The sequence below is a fragment of the Polyodon spathula genome, chromosome 17 (genome assembly GCF_017654505.1).
Source record: "Polyodon spathula isolate WHYD16114869_AA chromosome 17, ASM1765450v1, whole genome shotgun sequence".
Classification (NCBI taxonomy): domain Eukaryota; kingdom Metazoa; phylum Chordata; class Actinopteri; order Acipenseriformes; family Polyodontidae; genus Polyodon; species Polyodon spathula.
In genome coordinates this window covers 6,195,522-6,216,623 of record NC_054550.1, presented here as the reverse complement: position 1 = coordinate 6,216,623, position 21,102 = coordinate 6,195,522, and the positions used below count along the sequence as shown (strand labels likewise).

Genomic DNA, 21,102 nt, shown 5'->3' with positions numbered 1-21,102 from the left:
CTAAAATTCATTGTGCTGTAATGAAGAAGCACACTGTCCCCTGACGTTACAGGTTTAACCGATCTAATAATGACTGCAGTTTTCACCTTATAGTGGAAAATCGTGGTGTGCTGACACTAGTCCCGTACTCATAATTGCCTTGAAAAGACATCAGCAGGTAATGTTCAACAAATCCATTAACGAATGTGCTGATTTAAAAAAAAAAAGACAAGCTGACCTTCCCTCACCTTTACAACTGAGTACCAATCAATGGCAATCAATGTACGCATTGGATGTTTTAAAAGCTACCTGGAAGTGAATTTTCAGTATGGCAGTAAAAATGTAAGCATCCCGGATCAGAGGAAAATGCACTTCCAAATCAGCTTTTAAAACACTCAGAATTTAATTGCCATTGATTGGTACTCAATTGAAAATAAGGGAAAGACAGTCTTTTTTTCTTTTGAAATCAACACATTAATGATGGAATTTATTGAATACCTGCCGATAAACTTCTCAAAGAGCATTACAAGTACTGTTTCTATTGAAAACAGTTGAAAAAATGACTGAAATAATGCCTGCAGGTTGACCAACAAGGCAGCAGCTTTTGTCTATAACCATCAACTCCAGTTACCATTATACTACTTCACCTGCTGAATATATCCCATGCATTTGTAAGTCTCTACAGAAGAACTTTGACTTACCTTCTATTTGCGCCCTCTGGCCCTACACTCTAAGTTTGAAACAACGATTCGGGTTAACGTTAACGTTATCTATAAAACTGAAGGGGCCACAGGCAGCTAACTTCTACAGCGCCTTCTAGGTAGCGCCTTCATTCTGCGAAGATGATAGCAGAAGCAATCAACAAGACAAACAGCTAAATCGTGGACAAGAAAAGTGAGGGAAAGAACTGGCTGCTGACATGATTCACCTACCCACGGGTCTGGTCAATGAAATGATCCTTTTGGTAAGAATGTGGGATTGTATCTGTGTGTTCGCCTGAGGACAGTCACAGCACACTAAACTATCAAAATCCTTGAACAAAACCGCAGAACCCACGCTATCCATTAGTCATTGTATGAATGCTGATGAGGAGATCTTTTAATATTTAGGTTTAAAAATGAAATATGTTTGAAAAAATGTAAACTAATTTATACCCCATAAGTCTCTAAACAACTTGCCTAGTATTGACTAATCTTAAACAAGTAGCAACATCCACACACAGTTAGTTAAACTCCACAGCTCTAAAATTAACCACAGAACTTTCTGGCTGCAAGGGAAAACAAAAGCACTTCCTTTTTGCTAAGAGGTGAGGAATTCTTATGCAATCTGTAATTTGCGAACTCTTATGAGCAAGCCAGAACACAATTCGCACTGAAATTATAATTACAAGCAATTCTGCCAAAGTAAAAGTTTGAAATACTGCGATACATAATTTGAGGTCTAGCAGAATTTAAATTCAGTGTCAGACAAATTAGGATGCAAAGCTCAATACACAGTTGGCTGGACAGTTTCCTGTTAAACAATAATAAGTTAATGAAAAAAATAGCGACCTAAATCTTAACTTTTTCAGTAATTAGGTTGTTAATCTAAAAGTTATTATCGGTTTGATGTTTTTTTTTTCTTCAAAATTGTAAATAAGGCTCTGCTATCCTCATAGTGTGTTTGAAGAAGAAGTCAGTAACAAAAGCAGATTATGATGAAGGTAAGTTATGTTTTTGGCAACATAATAGTATTTACAGAACAGGGTTCAAAGGTGGTATTGCCATGGCTCCCATTAGAGCCATAATGCCATGACACAAGCACGTGTAATCTATTTCTCAGGTGGAACACAAGTTGTGCAGTCTCTTACCTATGTTATAAAAGAGGGTCACTGTTTTGTTTTTTGTTATTTGGTAAGTCACAATAAAGTGGGGCTATAATTAAAAGGGAATCCCATTCTTCTTTTTTATTCTTACTCAGGTTGGAGTAAACTGACAGATTATTTTTTAATATTCAAAATAATTTTGAGGTCATTTTGGGGCGAAAAAAGAAGGTACTGTGTGTGTGTGTGTGTGTGTGTGTGTGTGTGTGTGTGTGTGTGTGTGTGTGTGTGTGTGTGTGTGTGTGTGTATATATATATATATATATATATATATATATATATATATATATATATATATATATATATATATCACACTGCTGGAAAGGCTAGCCATCTGGCACAGCACAGTATGTTTATGTACAAAAGTATGGACTGCTGCCTGAACTCACTTTGCAGTTGTTCAGTCAGATATAATTAAGAAACTCAATCACGCTGTAAACATAGCTGGTAAATGACTAGCAATATGACAAACTGCACATTTTCCAGAAATGGTGGTCCAGGAAACACATTTTGAACATATTTTAGGACATGACTCTTAACATGGCACAGTGGGGGACCCCAAATCTTTCCAACTTTACTGACGGACACTGTGCTACGTTTAGCTAAAAGTCCTCCCATTATGATAGAATGTTGGCACTCCAACAACATATCACAGCCAAAACAACATCACAAATCAAAATGGAATTAAGAAAGAAACCCAATTTATAGGCCTGTGTGATATTCCTGAATAACATTTGTTTGATTTGCTGCAGGATGACACTAATCAAGTAATCTATACCATCAAAACATTGAGCTAATTAAACCAAACTAAATGGGAAAGTTGCTGGTAGAATATTTCCAACCTATAGTAGGATTGATTTCCTGAATTAAACTAGAATTAAACAAAAGCCTCTGTACTCTCTCCATACTAAATGAGAAAGACAAACGCTATCTCAGACTATTGCAAGATGCTGTACTTTGTACAGGATTGCTTGAATGTAGCACTTTAAGTTTTGAAGCTGGCACACAGTGCAGCAGTATTGCTTTTGACACGTATGATTAAAGGAAACAGAGCATGAACTATGCATTATAATAACTCTATGCAACCAAAGCCTGACTTGTTCCATTTGTTAATTTCTTATGAGCAGACAATTCACTTAGCCTTAGAGAGAACGGGGGTAGTACTGCTGGGAGAACTAGAGTATTCGTGTTTTTCTGTTTTGTGACAAGCTTCCTCTCTAGAGGTATTATTGTTTGTGATTTTCTATCAGTTGATTCCTCCTACTTTACAGTACAGGACATCATTTTTACAAAACCCTGCTACTTAGTAAAGAACACTGTCATTTGATTGAGTGTGTGCTCCACAAGGAAAACAAAATATAACATAAATCCATATTCCAAACACAGCAGCTGGCTGATAGGTAAAATAAATTATACAACAGATTTACTAAAGCCTCTGGTCCTGTACAAAGTGTACGTGAAGTATTAGTTGTTTTTTTTTTTTAAGCATAAGCTCGATATGTTGCTTGATTCCATTTATTAAAACATCAAACGATCAGTGTGTGATCTTTTTGGGGTCGCAACCTAATTTATACATTTATACTTCAAAGACATTTATTAAAGTGGATCCATGGTTTCTTTCTGTTGTCATACAAATTAACAAGCACAGTGGTGACAGGGATAGAGATAAGAAATTGTATTTTAATGACACTGACAAGACCTTCAATAAAATGGAGCCATAATAACGATATGAAATCAGACTATAGGGGCCTTGAAATGCAAGCACAGGATTTCTCATGGACACTTGATTCTGTGATGCAGTTGCATTTGTTTATCTAAACGTTCCCACACTATAGCCAATGAATAAAACAGAGGGTCTTGGAAATAAACCTGTAAAGGAAATATAATAGAGCCTGTTTCTTGGAATTACCAGTTCCCAGGCACAAGTAGCCCAACAGATTTAGCCAGTACACAGAACCCACTGAGGTTTGATATACAGAATGGGCTCTTTACAGAACCCAAACAAATACAGAACACCCACAGGAACTGAACTGAAGGCATTTCTGTCTTTCATTAGGGATTGTTAAGGCTCGCTTTTGAAACCGTCGCCACATGTTTAAATACTGACCTTTCTACTAGCTTGCACGTCTGTAAAGAAATTGTTGAGCTACTGCTGTTTCAAACATCTGCATGTTCCCTGTTCCAAAGGCAATGCAGTATTATGCTTCTAACCCCCTTCACCCAATACCTCACATCACAAAGTTATGGTTGGTAGTAACCCAAGTTTTCACTGAAGCACTTTAATGTCTACTTTTAACTGTAAAGAACATGCTCATTAAAATGATATATCTTTTTACTGTTCTCCAGACAGCATACACAACTGAAGCTCCATTTCTATGTAACCACAATATTGCAGCTGTTAATATACAATGAAGTACAATTTCCTGGCAAAGCTTTGTAGATTTATAAGATAACCGTTACACATTTACCAGTACCAGTTTATACTAACAGCTTGTAAATATCCCATAGGAAGCAGCCATGCTATTAATGTATACATGCTATATTGATGTATACATGCTAATACATAAAACAGTGTCTTATTAAACACAAAAAAAAAACAGTAATAAAAAAAATGTAAACACAATGTGAGAGGATCATTTTCCGTTAGTTTCCCCATAACTGTTAACGTTTTACAAAATTGAAAATAAACATTTTCCTTTACTGAAGCATCGCTTGTTTTCTTTTTACAAAAGCATTCATCGAAGCAAGATAACAGCGCCCTCTTCTTTCCTAAAACTGCAGAATATCAATTCATATTTAAATAACATCACACATCTACTGTGTTTCAAAAGTGCATTACCAGAAAACATATTAATGTATAAACTGCAACATTATATATAACCTCTTATATAGATATAATAGATATATGATATATATATATAATATATATATATGAGGCTTAAATTCACTAACTTAAGTGATTGAATTTATAATATTGCAGATAATAATATCATACTTATAATTTTTAAATATACCACATTAAAAACTTGTTGTTTTTTTTTTTGGGGGGGGGGGGGGGGGGGGGGTAGTAGGTATTACACGTTAGCAATGTATTTTTAATTAAATGAACGTCCATACAATGCTAATATTAATTTGACACACGATTCAATAAACATAATAAATCTAACAGTAGCGTTTGTCCATAATTTCTTTCAAAATTGTTTATCCCGTGGCAAAATAGACAAAATCAAATTACAAGTTATTCTCTTACCTTTCTACAATTTTCTCTTTTTTTCCCCCCTTTCTTTTTTTTTCTTTCAGAAATCCATAGTTTTCTTCTTAGCTCTGTTCCTTTGCTGGTACTAACTGGTCTGTGTGCAGCAATTTTTGGAAACTTGAAGAAAGAACAGGAAGCAATGACGATGAACCAGTAAAGCTTGTGTGAAATTTAAGAGGGAGAGTGGAAGAATGTATTTTTTCTTCCCTGCGTCTAGAGAGTACTGATTCTGCAGACCTCTGAGATCCACCGTGGTTCAGAGCCACAGCTGATGATAATAACATCACATTCTGTAATTTTGTTACACAAATAAAAGTGTTAGAGATAAAAGTATTTACATTCCAATCATCAGAGAATGGAATTATGTCCAAGGATTTTTTTGTTTCTTATTGTAAATTTGAAGGGAATTTTAAGCACATCAGATTAATACTTTTATATATATATATATATATATATATATATATATATATATATATATATATATATATATACACACACACACACACACACAAGGTAACCCTAAGATAATTTTTTTTTACATTTTGCAATAAATATTTTATCTCAGTAAGGGACAGACAATGCCCATGAGTTATGAAAACAAAATATAGCCATATTTGTATACAGGCAACTGTTTCTGCAAAGAAGATCGTGACTTACTGCGCATTTTAACAGAATTGTTCAATTCTGCTACGCTTGCAAAATTCTAGTAGCAACATACTGGACTAAAATAATAGTGGGATATTAATTGAATTAAAACTGTGCATTCAAATGACTTATTTTGCCCCTTTGGAAAGCACACATGGGGATTTAAATCAGAGACACGCTTGAAAGCTAGATCATCACAAGAGGTCTTTTCTGACATTTTCAATATTACTAATAACAATGCAACTAATAATCTACAAGTGTGCTTGTGTGCTGGTGATTTTACCTCAAACAGTTTCATCTTCAGGCAGAATTTGTGGTAGTTAGTTAAGTTACCTGCTCTCTATTCCATTAATATTGGATTTAAATGTTTCCTGTAAACAGTAGTGTTTTCTGTCTCATAGTAGCCTTGGTGATAATGGTAAACGTACACTTTAGACAGAGATTCGCCATAGCATCGACTGGCTGTATTGTTTTCTTTCATCCAACGCATCAGGTTTGGAGTTGATGCTGGAAGAACACAGTATTAATCTCATGCTGTTACAGCCTAATTGTGTATAGCTGCTAAAAGAGATAAGCGCAGCTTTATACACTGAAACGCTGGCCATGTCTCCATTGAGCATGCAAACTGCCGCTATATAAAAAAACACGCTGTTGCACAGCTTAAGACGTGTGTTTACGTGCCTTGTGTTTAATATAATGTTGCACGCTGGGAAATGTAGGCTTTGGTTGGCAATACGTTTGGTATAATTTTTTTTAATTATTTCTTGAGCATTTATAGATAACATTTAACTATATATAAATATAATTATTAATACATTTTAAATTTGAAATGAATCCATTCTGATTTGAAATAACAAAACTGTATGTCGATGGTGTAACGGAGAGCAGTTAATTCTGGACTACGACTCCCAGGTGACAGTGCGTTTCCTTTTAGAAAGTTAGGAAGGAAGTTTTCCTACAGCGCTTAAAAAGCGACCTAAATGTTTGCGGTGGTCTGTTTTATTTGTTAGCAAACTGATCATTTACTGTGCTGAGGTGATGTATTTATTTTTAAACGTGACGGTACATTGTTACGAAACTTAAGTGGGCAAAGCTGTGTACAACAACTTGATATGCCATGCAAGTTAAAAAGGTGTGTACTTGGTAAGTACTAATAAATTATTGCTTATTAACTGTTTAAATAGTATCAATGCCATTCACACTTTGACAACCTTCATACTGTATAGCTAACTGTTAAAATATGTGAAGTTACTATTGGAGAAGATATCAAGGTGATTAAAATATGCAGTGTTTAAAAAAAAAAATAATAATAATAATACCCTGTACAGACAGTGTCATAGTGCTTGGAAAACTTTATTGAGAAGTGTCCGTAGCCAAGGTATGTCAACACCATAGCCTTCTGGCATGAACAGATCCTGTATCTCGTGTTGTTTAAGTAAACCTGTTATATGATATTCCACATGACTCTGTCAGCAGTTGAGATATGGAGATAGGGCAGACCTGGCTGGAAGGCTCTCTGGGACGTTCTGCTAAACTTGGTCTTGAAGTATTGGAGCGTGCAAGGAGACGAAGCATGGTGGAGTGGCCTTCAGTCTGTCCTGTAGCCCAACTCACAGTAGAAGAGACTTTGAGAAGGCATTCGGGGGAGGACCGAGTAGGAAAAAGTGATAATGAGGTAATAAAATAGCGGAAAATGTGTGTGTCAGCCTCTGTAATCTGCAGAGCTAAAATAACTTGGTACTCAGTAGTATGAACTATTTCAGCAGGTAACTACAGAAATTAAGTGATTAATGTTTAATACAATACATACATGCACACACACAGTTTGTTTACTTGTTCCTGTTTTGAGTGGTGTTGTCTTTCCTTTTCTCCTATATACGTTTGCAGTTTTCAGTGGAGGTGTCTTAAACCCTATTATAACATATATATATGGCACGCAGTATATAATTCTGGTTATGGAATACCTACCAACACAATTTATGTAATTTCTATTAATAGGAAGCAACTAGGCACACCAGCATTGATGATGCTTTTGATACAGTGCTGGAGTTTATGGCTCACACAACCAAACAATGCAAGGTAAGATTCAGGTTTTGGGAAATAAATAATACATCTGTAGCATATTTGGGTCAGGTAGACCATTATCAAAACACCATTTTGTGGTGGGTAGTATATTTTTTATTGATTTACCTATTGAAAAGCTAATGAAACATCTTGCATGTATAGAATTCTATATTTACTGGGGCACACAGTACATAATAGGTAATCTGTCTTTCAGAACCTCTACAGATCAGTGCCAGCATGTGAGTGCAACCAGACTGAAATGAACCATGTATGTAGATACCACTCACCTCATTTCGCCTCTCATGGTGTAGCCAAACCAAGGGTTTCCAGAAAGCCAGTAAGTCAAACTTACCCCTGAATTATGATAAATCAGGATCTATTTATTTCAGTTGCACCACAAAGGTTTAATTGCTCTGCGGTGAATCTCAGTTAAAACATGCAACTTTATCAGCAGCGTACAGGGAGTGATACATGTGATGGTCCTGGCAGGTGCTACTACTTTGTATGATGAGGCATGTGACAACATTATTAATGTCATATATTCATGACAACAATAAATCATACATGTATACATCATTCAATAACCATTATGTGGAATGCAAGTGACTTTGTATTGCTTTTGTCTATGTCCTGAACCATTCCTGATTATTCTATACACTGTGAGTCGCTTCATAGCCACCGTGTATATACTCTGTTTGAATCAGCCACATTTTGTACCATGAATACATTTCTGTTGGCTTTGTTATTCAGACACAAAGGACTTCAGAAGACTTTTATATAGAACTGGCTCCTGGCACCTACGCCATCACTGCAGGAGCATGTGACTCTGAGAGACAGACCCGGGTGGTGAAAATCAATGCAGGGGAGAGCGTGGATCTTTCTTTTGCTGTGTGACCTGTTTACTGAGGCGTAAAGGGCTTGTGGCAAAAAACTAGCATTCCTGTCTCTTACCAAAGTATTTTATTCTTATGCACGTCCTATTCATATATGGGTGCTGGTATCTGTCATGTTCTATGTAGTCTGTAGAGCATGGACTTGACCTGTACAAAAAGTGCACTTTTTCATATAAATGACCAAAATTATGTTGTTTTTTTTTTGTTTTGTTTTTTTTAATCAGATATGCTAAATATTAGTTGGCTCTATTGTAAATGTTTGCACCAGTTTAAAACAAATTATATATTTTATGTTTTTCTGTATACCAGTGTACTGTATTGCATATGCAATAAATATGGACTATTTTCAATCTTATAAGTAACTATTAATGTGTGTGAATTTGTAGTATGCAGACAAGTAGATCTCAAATTAAAGGTATATGACTTGGCTATTTTATTTATTTGTTTGTTTGTTTGTTACCTGCAGGCTGCAATGATATGCTGTTTCACATCCAGGTTTTTCTTATGGGGTTTCCAATTCCTTTTCTACTTGGAGGTTGATTTGATCAACCTGTACACTGCTGGAATGAGCTACACAATTTGACGGTACCAGGCAATCGATCTAGATACCATCAACTGCATATTTTTAGGTGTAAACTATACACAGATGGGTGTTGCAGTCCAGGGTGATTTCTCCATTTCTAGAAAAAGCTCTTAAAATTCAGCTGTGGTTTATACCAGCAAATCATTCCCTGACATACTAAAAGAAAAGTCTCAGAAGAGGCATGTAGTTGTTAAAAAATATACATTTTGTTACTTGTTCTTGCATTATTTGCATGCAAAAAAATAAGCACTCCCAATATATGACCTGGAAGGATGAGGTAGTGTACAAGTTGAGTAAACACATGTTTTTTAATGCTGATTTTTATATTATTTTAATTGCACACAATGCAACAAATTACAAATATAAAGAAGACATTGTACCTCCTCATTGTGTAAAACAAGCAAAATCTTAAATGCACCCAAATCAAAGTAAATATAATTGCAATATCCTTGTCTGTTGCAGTACAGATATGCTTTCACTAGAGGGCAGGCTGTATACTTGCATTGTGCCACAAGCAAAAATAGTGTATCTTTAATTTACCCATTATAATACTGTGTACAAATATACAATAATTAAAAAATGGTAGAAGAGCAATACTGTTAACTGGATCAATTATAAACTGGTTTATATAGCTTTCTACCCTTTATAAGGTTCAGCCCTTTTCATTTAGCAGTTTAAGCTCTTCATATATTATTTTATTCTTTGAGAAGTTCACTGTTACAGCACTATAGAGATCTCCTTTTATGTTTGTTTTTTGTTTGTTTTTTTATGCTGGACATTATATCTTTACCCTGACTTTTATACTCTTCTTTAAGAATTAAATTGATACCTGTTAAGCCATTCAACCACAAGCGAGAAACGTGTTAATACAGTGTATCACGTTTTGCTGCCTAGACTAAGTAGTCTTTGTATTACCCTGACTTTTAATTACTCGTGTCTTTAGAGTAATTAATCATTGAACCCCATATGAGGGGTTGGCTGACTGGTTCATATGATGTGGCTCAGCATGGCTCCTCTTCCATTACTTCCAATCGGGCCTGTCTGGAGAGAGGGATCTCTGCTTCCCAAAGAGACTGGAATCTGTGTTCACTGCCCTGTTCGTCACTGTAGGTTTGGAAGTCTCTTGGTCAGAGTCCGACTCTTCTTCAGATGAAGACAATGATGCAGGAACGGCCTTCTTGGAAATCTCTAGCTCCTCAAGCTGTGTGGTGACCTTCCTGTCCAGTTCTTCATGGTTAGGATCCCTTTCATAAACAGCGGGTCTTGGGGTAAGAAGCCACCAGTTGTGGTACCTATGCTGATCACAGTTATGTACAGGGTGGGTAAGTGCCTCTACAGTGTCTGTAAGGACTTGACAGGTAACATGGCCCATGGCACCTACAAAATGAGTCCTGATCACACAGGCCATGGGGACTACTCTGGATCTGTAAGTGTGTATTTCAGAATGGACAATTTCCTTTCGCAGTATGTTTTTTCTCGCAGTGTCCTCTCATATAAAGAAGATGGGATCCAGATGCCACCACTTTAGCTTCTTTTCCATTCCAGAATCATACACTGATCTCTTCATTTTCATTGGCTGCGAAAATTACAATGAAGACATTTTAAAGGTTACATAATCTGTAAAGAAATGCAAGTAAAATGTTGGGATACTGCGTGGTGATCAGCATTATTAATACACAAGACAAACAATCTAAATGCATGCTGTATTTATAAAAAATAATAGTAATAATAATTAAAATAAAGATGTTTCTTTTATTTTACATATTAAATGTAACCGCAAATATGTGGGGTCAGCTTTTGTGTCAAGGCAAAGATTGCTCCACTTGCAATAAAAAACTGGTAACTTTCCCAAACTATTAAGAAATACTTTGGACAAAAATGGCCTGAGCAGTTTAGTTTTGAAACATCTGTAGGTTTTTTTATACTACTAAAAATAAATAAAAAATTACCAGAAAAAACAAGCACTGACGCTTTTACCTCTCAAGGGATCTCTCGACTCCAGACGTGACACTCTCAGGTCCGTATCTCGTCAGATCAGTTTCCCACGGTGCCAGGACTTTATCCCCTGGGATGATATCGTGTCTGTGAGCCTCAGTGTATTGAATGATGTCTACTAGGGTTGTTTTTTGCATGGAGGCCTGATAGCTCCCACCCATGACAGCTGGCTTGACAAAATCAGCCAAAAATACTCCTCTTCTTCCCTAGTACCCATCATTATGACAGTGTGTTTGTTTGGGTAAATAAATAAAAATGTGTCCTGAGATGTATTGCAATAAATAATTAATACGATTGCCAGGTTATTTGCCGCAGCAGTAAAATGACAAATGATTTACAATTAAATATTTCATGAATCATTCAAAATTATCCTTAAGTGTCCAATAATCTGTCATCAGTAAATAATCAGAATAAAAGTAGAGTGGAAAAATCCTACACACTATTAATGAAGGCAATTTTATCACATAATTAAAAAAAACATGATGAATACCCAACGCTTCAGGCTCAACAGTAATAAAAACATTAAACGTCTGGCAAGGTTTTTAAAAAATCTGCTAAACCCATAACACCAGTATGCTCTTACCTTCTTGTTTTATGGTACCAAGGTAGTAAAATCCATCTGGCTCTCTTCTTGCTAGAACGCAGGTGCCTATCATTAATTGACTCAAGCCCTGGGAGTTCTCCAGCATATCAGCACTCTCGCAAGTACTGATGGGACACGCAGGAACAAAACTGGTCAAGGTGCATGTAAAATAGCAAAACCTTCTATTAGGTTTATTACAGTTGCAATCAAGGCGAGCACAGCACTTTTGGATAATAGATGGGCTTGACTTGTAAGGTTATGATTCCATCGAGGGGCTCGCATCATAATCCAATTGCTTAGCTTATTTAAAACACATCATTATCTTGCAGGTAGTGTAGCAGCTGTGTACCAGGGTGTCTGCACCCTGATTGCGTAACAATGGGGTAGCTCTATGGATGAGGGTCTGTCCAAGGCTGTCTGGACTCTGCAGTATTTTAAATCAGAGAGGTCCTGTAGTTAAACAATCACCAGGGTAAAGAGGAATCACCTACAAATATATTTAAAATAAAACAAAGTTAATGCACCCTTTTGTTAATATACAGCATTTTTGCAGCTGGGAGTGAATTTAGCAGCTCAGTTAAACAGCATTTTACTAAAAGGGACTTGCCAACTACCATCCTGCATCATAAAAAATAGTACAGCTACACTGGCTGCAATAAGCAATGAAGGATGACCACCCAGAGTTAAAGACACAATGCCTGATATTCACATTTAATTTGAAACTAAAATATTACTCCTCGGAGGACACTAGATTGTTGGAAACCGGCCCTTGTTGGCTTCCTTACCATTCTGGTTCTCTAAAAATAAGACATTTCCTGTTACAGAATGGATATCTTTAAAATGGGGCACTGGTGCCCTTTAAGATCTAGAAACAAGTTCAGGGAAATATTAAAGCTGCATCTTTGTGTTGGCTTTGACTAAGAAACTAAACAAAGTGTGGTCTTTTGTATAGGGTTACCTGTTTAACATCCCCAGTGCTGAAACCAATGAGATGACAGCTCCCTCTGAAGCACTGAGCTAACTGCTGCAGAAACTGTTGCACATCACATTCAATCCACTTCTCAGACAAAAAGAAAATATGCACAGGTCGTCCTTGAGACTCACAAGACACCACCTGCAAAACCTCCTTCCAGTTGTTTTCTGGCAGCCTGTTCATTACCAGGTAAACAGCTTGACAGGTTTGGTCATCAAAGGAAGCGCTCAGTGCATTCAAGTCTCTCCTAGAGAATCCAACCCATTGCACCATAAACCACGTCCGGGGAGCATGCGGCCACACCACTTATTAACCTTGAGAATGGGAAAGGAGTCAGGAAAATATGTAAAAGTACTGTGTATAGTATAATTTGAAAATATATGGACATCTAAAAAAAATTAAAGTACAGCTCTGGCCTTTTTGCATTCCTTGAATATCAGGATTGAGACATAATTTTAAAAAATTTTATATACACACACATATGTGTGTGTGTGTGTGAACATAATTTAGATATTTTATTTAATCTTTTAACATCATGTAAGCAAAGAAATTACAAAACAAAATCGCAAGTCATAATAGTAGTACAGTATTTCATGTTAGATTTCAAAAATGTCACATTTTTCAATGTTTCTCAGTTTTTCGTTAAGTATACCAAAAACTACAAAGCGGTGTGTAATGTTACCGTAACATTATTCAACAGGCTTCATTAGATTTTATGAAGCAAAATGTGTTAATTCTAAGGGTGATGCAAAACTTTTGGCTATAGCTGTATATGTAATTTTTGTATTTAAAGAAATACACTTGCTTTTTTATATGTTGGGAAGATGGGTCGAGAGAACAATCAAGAAAGCAAGTAGCCAAACCCAGTTTCCAGCTTACTGTCATCTAGTTTTACATTACACACTGTGAAGGGTTTCATTTTGATTTGATTGAGTAGAGAACAGCTGCTTTTGAATTACACAGCATGATGCAGTATCATCAGAGCAATGTTCATTAAAAAAAAAAAATACATTTGGTTTTAATTTAATAGCAGGGTTATATAAATTGGCAAACAAAACAATTATATTTAATAACCACAGTCTTCTTGAAAGTAACAAAATAAACACGAAAACATAAAAACAGAATACCTTTTGTGAAAATTCCACAATGTTGAACAGTCACTGCAATAAGCTTTACCCAGCAGTGTCTCCATTAGGTGTTTTTTCACTGTGTCGAGATAAGTATACATGCTTTCTGAGGTGTCTGCAAAGTAAGTCATGTTCTTAACCCTGATGTCCCCAAACAACGTGGGGAAACCTTGGAGCAAGGGGTAGATTACAGGCATTGTCCCACTCGGCAACGTCCAATACTAAAAGAAAAAACATGATTCCCCCCCCCCCCAAGCCATCTGCATGCATTTTTTTCAGAGGCAGCAGCATGTACATGGCTGTGTTGTGTTTTTTTATTATTAAAAAGATTTTGCAATCTCTTAAAGAATTCCACTCATTACATTTTTCACACAATACAACAAACGTTTTATTTGCCACGTGAGAGTGAATGTAACACGTTGAGGAAAATATCATCATCATAATAATAATAATACAAAGTTTTTCCTAATTAAATGGGCATGTGCTTTCCAGTTTTAATTCCCATTTCGGCATTTTGTTTCGCAATGTGTTTATTCCATCTACATTAACGTGGGTAATATTACCTTACACAATATTTTATAAATTCTTCTATTAATTGTCTAATAAGATAGTAGGCATGGTATGTTTGCACTGGAGGTCATAGAGACCTGGCTATGCAACATCTGCTGGCTGTAATATCTACCTAATGCACCTTAATCCAGGTTTATCAACACTAAAACAGAAATTCTCACAAGTATAAGGTTGCAAAACTTGAAATATTGAAATGGAATTCACAGTTAAACATTTATCCACATCAATTATGGAACATCAAAGGGTTCCGATCAGAATCCTTTGGAGTCATTAACCCACTACACCAAACCTTTCATTCATTGTGGATTTAAAAGTTGTCCGCAACATAGATATCACGTTTGTATCTAATATGTAATAGTTAAAAAGGTTAAAAATAAAAATAAAAAACTTGTCAAAACTCAATTGCTGTTGCACAAATCTTGAAATATGCCATAAATCTGTGCATAATTTCATTTAAAATAAGTGAACAATTAGCAAGTGTCTACACACACTGTCTACCTTTAAATCTGGTTTGCAGAGGGTGAAGGGGCAGATAATCTAACCTCGGTCAGATATTTGATGGGCACTTTTACAGCAGCCTTCACAAACCAGAACACACTTAAACAGTCAAATAAAAAAACAATCCGCAGGGGAAATGAGAAACATGTTGATCCAAATATAACTGTAGTTACAATACAGCATTTAATTGTAATTTAGAAGGCATTTACAATTCCTGAGGAACTAAAAAAACAAATGGAACTTTGTCATAATTGCTATCCTATACAATCATTAGCAATGTCTCCCCTTTACTATATTACAATTACACAAAACATACATTTATAAAAGCCTTTAAAAGAAAACATCAGTGATTTCAGTACTATAGTTATGATGTGTCAATGGAAGCATCAATGTACTTAGAGCCATTAACAATAGGAGTTGCATGGTGAAAAATTAAATAGCTTCACAATATTTAGTGTTGTTAGCAGATAAATCCCCATTATAGTTTAACTTTTTTTAACATGATATATATATATATAGATTTAAATTTAATGTCCAGTATGTCTCTCACCTAAACTATAGTGTGCATTGTTTTCAAATGCATTGGTAACCATTTTTTAGCATTACAAGCAAACTGATTAGATCTCTATTTTCTTGAAGGTATTCAAATGCATCCTTGAAAAGATTCTGAAAACATGACCATCAAAATAAAAACAATTGGCAAAACTGTGGACAGCAGATTATAGATTACTACACCACTAACCTTTAATGGTGTGCAAAATTGGTTAATAACTTCCTCAAATGCTGCAATACTGTACAAGTACTTCAGCAAAGTGTTGAGCATTAGAATTACAACTAGCTGAGACCCTTTAATCAAGAATTAGGTAACCAAAAAAGGACCATGTTAAGATTATAATCAACCACTACTGTATATACACAGTAAAGATGCAATGGCTTGGGCAAATGCAAGTCAAGTAAATAGATAGAAAGAAAGCATGTCTGGAGGTCGGGCTGTTTAGAAGACTTAAGCCCCAGTGACTCTGCTACGCCAGTACAAATCTCTTCTTGCAGTTAGACGTTTGATCGAGGATGTAGATTTAGCTCAGGACAGCATGCCGATCAAAGACAGACTTGCGCTGCTCTTGGACCTGCCTCTTCCAGCGCTGCTGGGCATACTCCACTTTGTTCAGCATATTGGCTCGAGAATGGGACTGGGACAGCACAGCATGCGCATTGGCAAATGGCTGGTGGTCCTATGACAAGATTTAAAAAAAAGATTAGGCAAAGGTTAGGCTCCGATTACAAATAGCACGGATAGTCTAACTAAACCAAATCACAAGTTTAAAAACTTCTAAGTGAAAACCATGCATTATATATGTTTCACTACTGGACTTTACCTTTTGAGTGTCCTTATAGCCATAAATCATCAATTCTGAGACTAAATTCTCAGTTGTTAAAGGCATCAGCTGGAAAGATTGTCTACTTGACAATGTATTATGTTTAATCTCCTATTTATTTTATAAGGAGACTTGGTGGTTCAGCCACTGACACTGTGTGTGACCCTGAGCAAGTCACTTAACCTCCTTGTGCTCCGTCTTTCAGAAGAGACATAAAAGCGAGTTCCTATTGTAAATGACTCTGCAGCAGTAGTTGTGATGCACAGTTCACCTCCTAGTCTCTGTACGTCACTTTGGATAAAAGCGTCTTAAATGACTAATTAAGGGTTTTTTATTTGTTAGAATAACATACCCCTAAATCATCATCATTCTGCAACAGCTGTGACTGTCCAAAGAGGCGTCTCTTCAGCACTGGTTCAAGAAGTGTCAGGTACACCATGTACAGCAGAAGCACGCCTAGGATTGACAGGTATATGATGATTGTTACCTGAAAGGAACAGAGTTTAAAAATAAATAAATAAAATAAAAAAAAATAAATAAATAAAATAAATAAATAAAAATAAATAAATAATGCTCAGTGGTCAGGTGTGATGCTTATTTTATGACCACCAAAAACAACACACTAAGAAAAATGCTTGAGCTAAAATTAAAAGCTGGTGCTAGTAACTATAGCATCGTTCCATAAAGACTGAAAGAAGGGGTGGGAGGGTTTTGAGGGAGGGCACTATCGTGTGCCAGAACAGGCAACAGATTGTGGTGGTACTGTAGATGTTAGCGAGCATTTATTCCACTACTAATATAACTGTATTAATATAGATATGCTTTATTCATATCCATATGCTCCACAACTTTTCAGATATATCGTTTCCTACAGTTTCCCATAGGAAACTAATGATTTAATTCAGCTGAAATGAGTTTAGTTTAGGCCAAAGACAATCTCAGATTCTGCATACCCATCCCATGACTAAAGGGGCAGGGCTTTTAGTTTTGGAGATTTAATTCGACCAAGAGGTTACTGATTAGGAGACACATTAAGTTTACAAACGTATAAAACATTCTTAGCTAATTTTTCTAAAGCATATAAAAGTATTCAGGTCAGACACTGACTTTTTTGTGTGTGTCTGTGTGAAAATGAAAACTTGTAAATTACTTGAATAGTATCTGAGCTTCTTTCTTCATATTTGCATTCACAGCGTAGACAGTAAGCCTCCACATCACTTCCAGCCACAGGCCAAAGCTTTACCACATGTAAACAATCACTAGAAACAAAATGGAAGAAACAAATGCTTTTGTGGATATTCTGTTACTACCAACACAACCCACAGGTCTGCTATTACATATTTTACTCTTATAAGCACCATTTATTAATTGAAAGGAGAACAATAACAGTCTCTAACTACTCTTTGTAAATACTTTAACCAAACTGGCACTTTGTCCACTATGTGATAGGGAACTTTGAAGAATTACTGTGTGCACAGTTTTCAAAATAGTATCAAATGGTTCTAATAAAAAGTAAAATAATTCTGTATGTTTAGTTAATTAATGAGGAGCAAAACTGCCTTCGTTTTGGGTGGAAACTTAAGTAGATAACTACCATACTTATATATTATATATAATATATATATATATATATATATATATATATATAAAATATTATCATCAAAATGTTTTACTAATTTTAAATATGTCAACAGCAAATGACTTACCAGTCTTTCTGCGACACATTTTTGTTGTAAATTTGCCCAGCGAGCTCTTTATACGGCGGACAAATGCATTTGCACCGAATGTCCTTTGAATTCTACAACAAAAACGTGTTATTTAGCATTCTGAAGATTTGAAAAGTTAGTACCATATGAATATGTTCAGGTTATTCAATAACTGACTATTTATACTAAAACAGACAGTATTTTACTTAATAATGCATAAAACAATACACAATGATAAGTATAATTCATTATAGGTTTGTGTGACTGGCCTTTTTTTCACGTGTTTTGCAACACGAAGGCAACACGGCAGTGGAGCTCTTGTCTCTTTTAGTACTTGGATTCAGAAAATACATAATATATACAGCAAGACCAAACGATAACGAGCTTAAAATAGTATAACAAGTCAAAATAGTGGTGAAGATGAAGATTCTTTGAATGAAAGCTCTTTGTATCAGTGCTGTAGACTAGCAAACACATAGGTCGACGATTTAAACATTCACGTTTAACCTCTTCACATTACAGTAACGTTTCAAATCACTGTGTAACATCGCCTACAAAGTCTAACCTTTAATTAAAAAACTGTATTTGTGCGTACGTCACATTACTCGTCATATGACTGACCAATGGGATGTGAATTGGGTCTGCGTTTAAAATTAAAAGCAAACAAATCCTGAAAGTTACGAAGAAGCGCATTTACCTTGGCGTGCGTTTTCTGTGTTGATAATATCAGTGTTATAACGAAGAAGACAAGCAGCTGCTGGAATACTCTGAAAATGTCACTGCTGTTGAACGCCATTGTTTCTTATATTTAGGATGTACTTCCTGTTGTAAATAACGTATAGGAAGTACGATTATTATTATCGAATAATAATTATTATTATTTAAAAACAGTGTTTATTTTACGCATTATTTGAACCTACCGTTTGTTTCAGACACTTAATCAAAATATTATATATAGAGAACCAAGATACACACAGTAACACCTCTTTGCGAAATAGTTTACTCCTGCACAATTGCGTAACCTTTTAATTGCCCGGCAGGTGGATTATGCCCTTCCCCTCCTTCAGAGCATTGCAAATCAGTCTAGCCATTCACAGTCAGCCTCTTGCAGCAAATCATCTCTTTATTGGACCTCTCCTCGAGTAGAGGGCCTGGCTGTATCTGACAGATGCTAACAAATGTTCAACACAGTATCTTGAATATATATTTCAAAGAAACCCGGATATTATATTTCCCCTGGTATGGTTTTGTTTTTAAAATAAATACTTTAGAAAGTACTGTAATTGTTTCTCTTAATGGCCCAATGATTAAGCAAATGCAAATTTCATAGAGGAGTAACTTCTAAAAGACTTTCTTCACTGTTTATCTTGATAAAAAGAAATTCACGGGGACAGCCAACCTCATAAGCCAGCCACAATTACTATGCAAAATAATTAGCCATTTAGAATTTGAAGTCTATACTGCCATCTGCCTATAGGCAAGAACTGGAGGGACCAAAGACACTGCGGCAGGATTATTAAATTCAACATCTTTCAAAATATTGTTTGAGCTGTACCCCAACAAAAATATTATATCAATTAAACTAAAATGAGTTTAATCGTAACATATTAAAAAAAAACAGCATAATAGAAATATTGTGTATTTAAATTAATAACAGCTTTAAATAATTTTGGTTAAAACGTGCAATACGTAAAGCGGTTTATTTGTAACATTGTAAAAAAGCCAGAGATCGAACAAATTGTTTATTCTTCAACTTAAATTTAATGTACATATAAATTCTTATCATTGCGAAAAACTTGCCTATCTAAGATGCACTGGACTGCACGTATGTAGCTTCGAACTATTTCAAGCAATGTTTCGGGAAGCCCTGACATGAGCTATATTTAATATATATATATATATATATATATATATATATATATATATATATATATATATATATATATATATATATATATATATATATAATGACGTAGTGTCATAATTTGCCAATGTGCCGTTTTCTTTAATACACCTTTGGCAAAAGTGAAATATAGTTCAAAAGTTTGATGCATATTTTGAACATAGCGAAAATCTGCACTAAAAAAAAGAAACTGCTCCATTACTCAAATGAAACATTTCTGCAAGCGTTGGGAGCTTTCGATGTATTTTGATACAGCTGACGTATATCCTATTATTCCATTATATTAACAATGCCTGCATTTAGTGGTACAGACATTTAGAAAAGAGCAGTCACTTCAACAGTGCCAATCCATATATACTGATTTAGTGTCAACTGCAGCAGACAGAAACAGGGGTTGTAAACAGGCTACCGAAGAACCACGGGCACTGGGTTTCCATAGCAACTTTCCAACGAAATGGATCCCTTTGCGAATGTTCTGCAGACAGATTAGTAAATGCAGAGAGCTCCAACCGATGCTTTCATTCAGGAAATCTGTTCACTGTATTTACAATTAAATAACAAATTATAAATTAATGACGCATAACAAAAATCAATAGCTGTGCAGAAATCTGTAATATTCAGAAGATGCGAGTTATGTAGTGGTTGGAATCAATTTGCCTTATTCATATGACCGTCATAAATTAAATGATTTTTCACATTCAGTTTAAGAGATGTTGTTTTTCATAAACTTGGTAAACAAAGCAGGAACAGATTTAGATCCGTTATGAACATTAACATATGTTTACTGTCCAGATGACACAGCAGAATTTTCCAGTTTTTCGTGTATTTCCCTCAGTTTGTGTGCGCGCCGGTTTTGATAAGAGCTGAATATGAATGGCTTACAAAGAGTACTTCAAATTTAATGATGGTAATTATTATGGTTTATTATTAAGTGCTCACGCTGCACATTCATTAGCCTCTAATGCTTAAGCAGGGGGTACTCAACATGTGAAAGGAGAATGTTTCAATTGCAATGTATCTGCACTGAAACGCTGTATGTGTCATTCCCCTCTATTGAATAACCATACCAGCCATTATTCTACCGTATAAA

General features: G+C 35.5%; 3 protein-coding genes across 7 annotated transcripts in view; 1 reads left to right on the top strand and 2 right to left on the bottom strand.

Moving 5' to 3' along the window:
* Window positions 1-5,191, bottom strand: part of LOC121329486 (DENN domain-containing protein 2B-like) — a 66,363-nt gene extending 61,172 nt beyond the window's left edge. Inside the window, exon 1 of the mRNA XM_041275056.1 lies at window positions 5,091-5,191. The gene's annotated coding sequence lies outside the window, so the exon portion shown is untranslated. The remainder of the gene's footprint in view (window positions 1-5,090) is intronic.
* A 1,469-nt stretch (window positions 5,192-6,660) lies between these two features.
* LOC121330087 (A-kinase-interacting protein 1-like) lies at window positions 6,661-9,121 on the top strand. 5 transcript variants are annotated; one of them, XM_041276355.1, is made up of 5 exons: window positions 6,661-6,873; window positions 7,218-7,416; window positions 7,740-7,820; window positions 8,020-8,142; window positions 8,556-9,121. In XM_041276355.1, exons 2-5 carry the CDS (start codon window positions 7,225-7,227, stop codon window positions 8,697-8,699), a joined length of 540 nt encoding a protein of 179 aa, XP_041132289.1. In that variant the 5' UTR covers window positions 6,661-6,873; window positions 7,218-7,224; the 3' UTR covers window positions 8,700-9,121. The 5 variants fall into 5 exon arrangements, with proteins under 5 accessions (XP_041132289.1, XP_041132290.1, XP_041132288.1 ...); XM_041276356.1 differs by having other exon boundaries at window positions 7,215-7,416; XM_041276354.1 differs by having other exon boundaries at window positions 6,661-6,884.
* Window positions 9,122-15,187: 6,066 nt separating this feature from the next.
* Window positions 15,188-19,118, bottom strand: LOC121329598 (transmembrane protein 9B-like). Its single transcript, XM_041275262.1, has 6 exons — window positions 19,030-19,118; window positions 18,807-18,931; window positions 18,110-18,201; window positions 17,554-17,662; window positions 16,756-16,890; window positions 15,188-16,259 (listed from the first exon to the last, which is right to left on the bottom strand). The coding sequence occupies exons 2-6, from the start codon at window positions 18,903-18,905 to the stop codon at window positions 16,104-16,106; spliced, it is 591 nt and encodes a 196-aa protein (XP_041131196.1). The 5' UTR covers window positions 18,906-18,931; window positions 19,030-19,118; the 3' UTR covers window positions 15,188-16,103.
* Window positions 19,119-21,102: the final 1,984 nt, after the last annotated feature.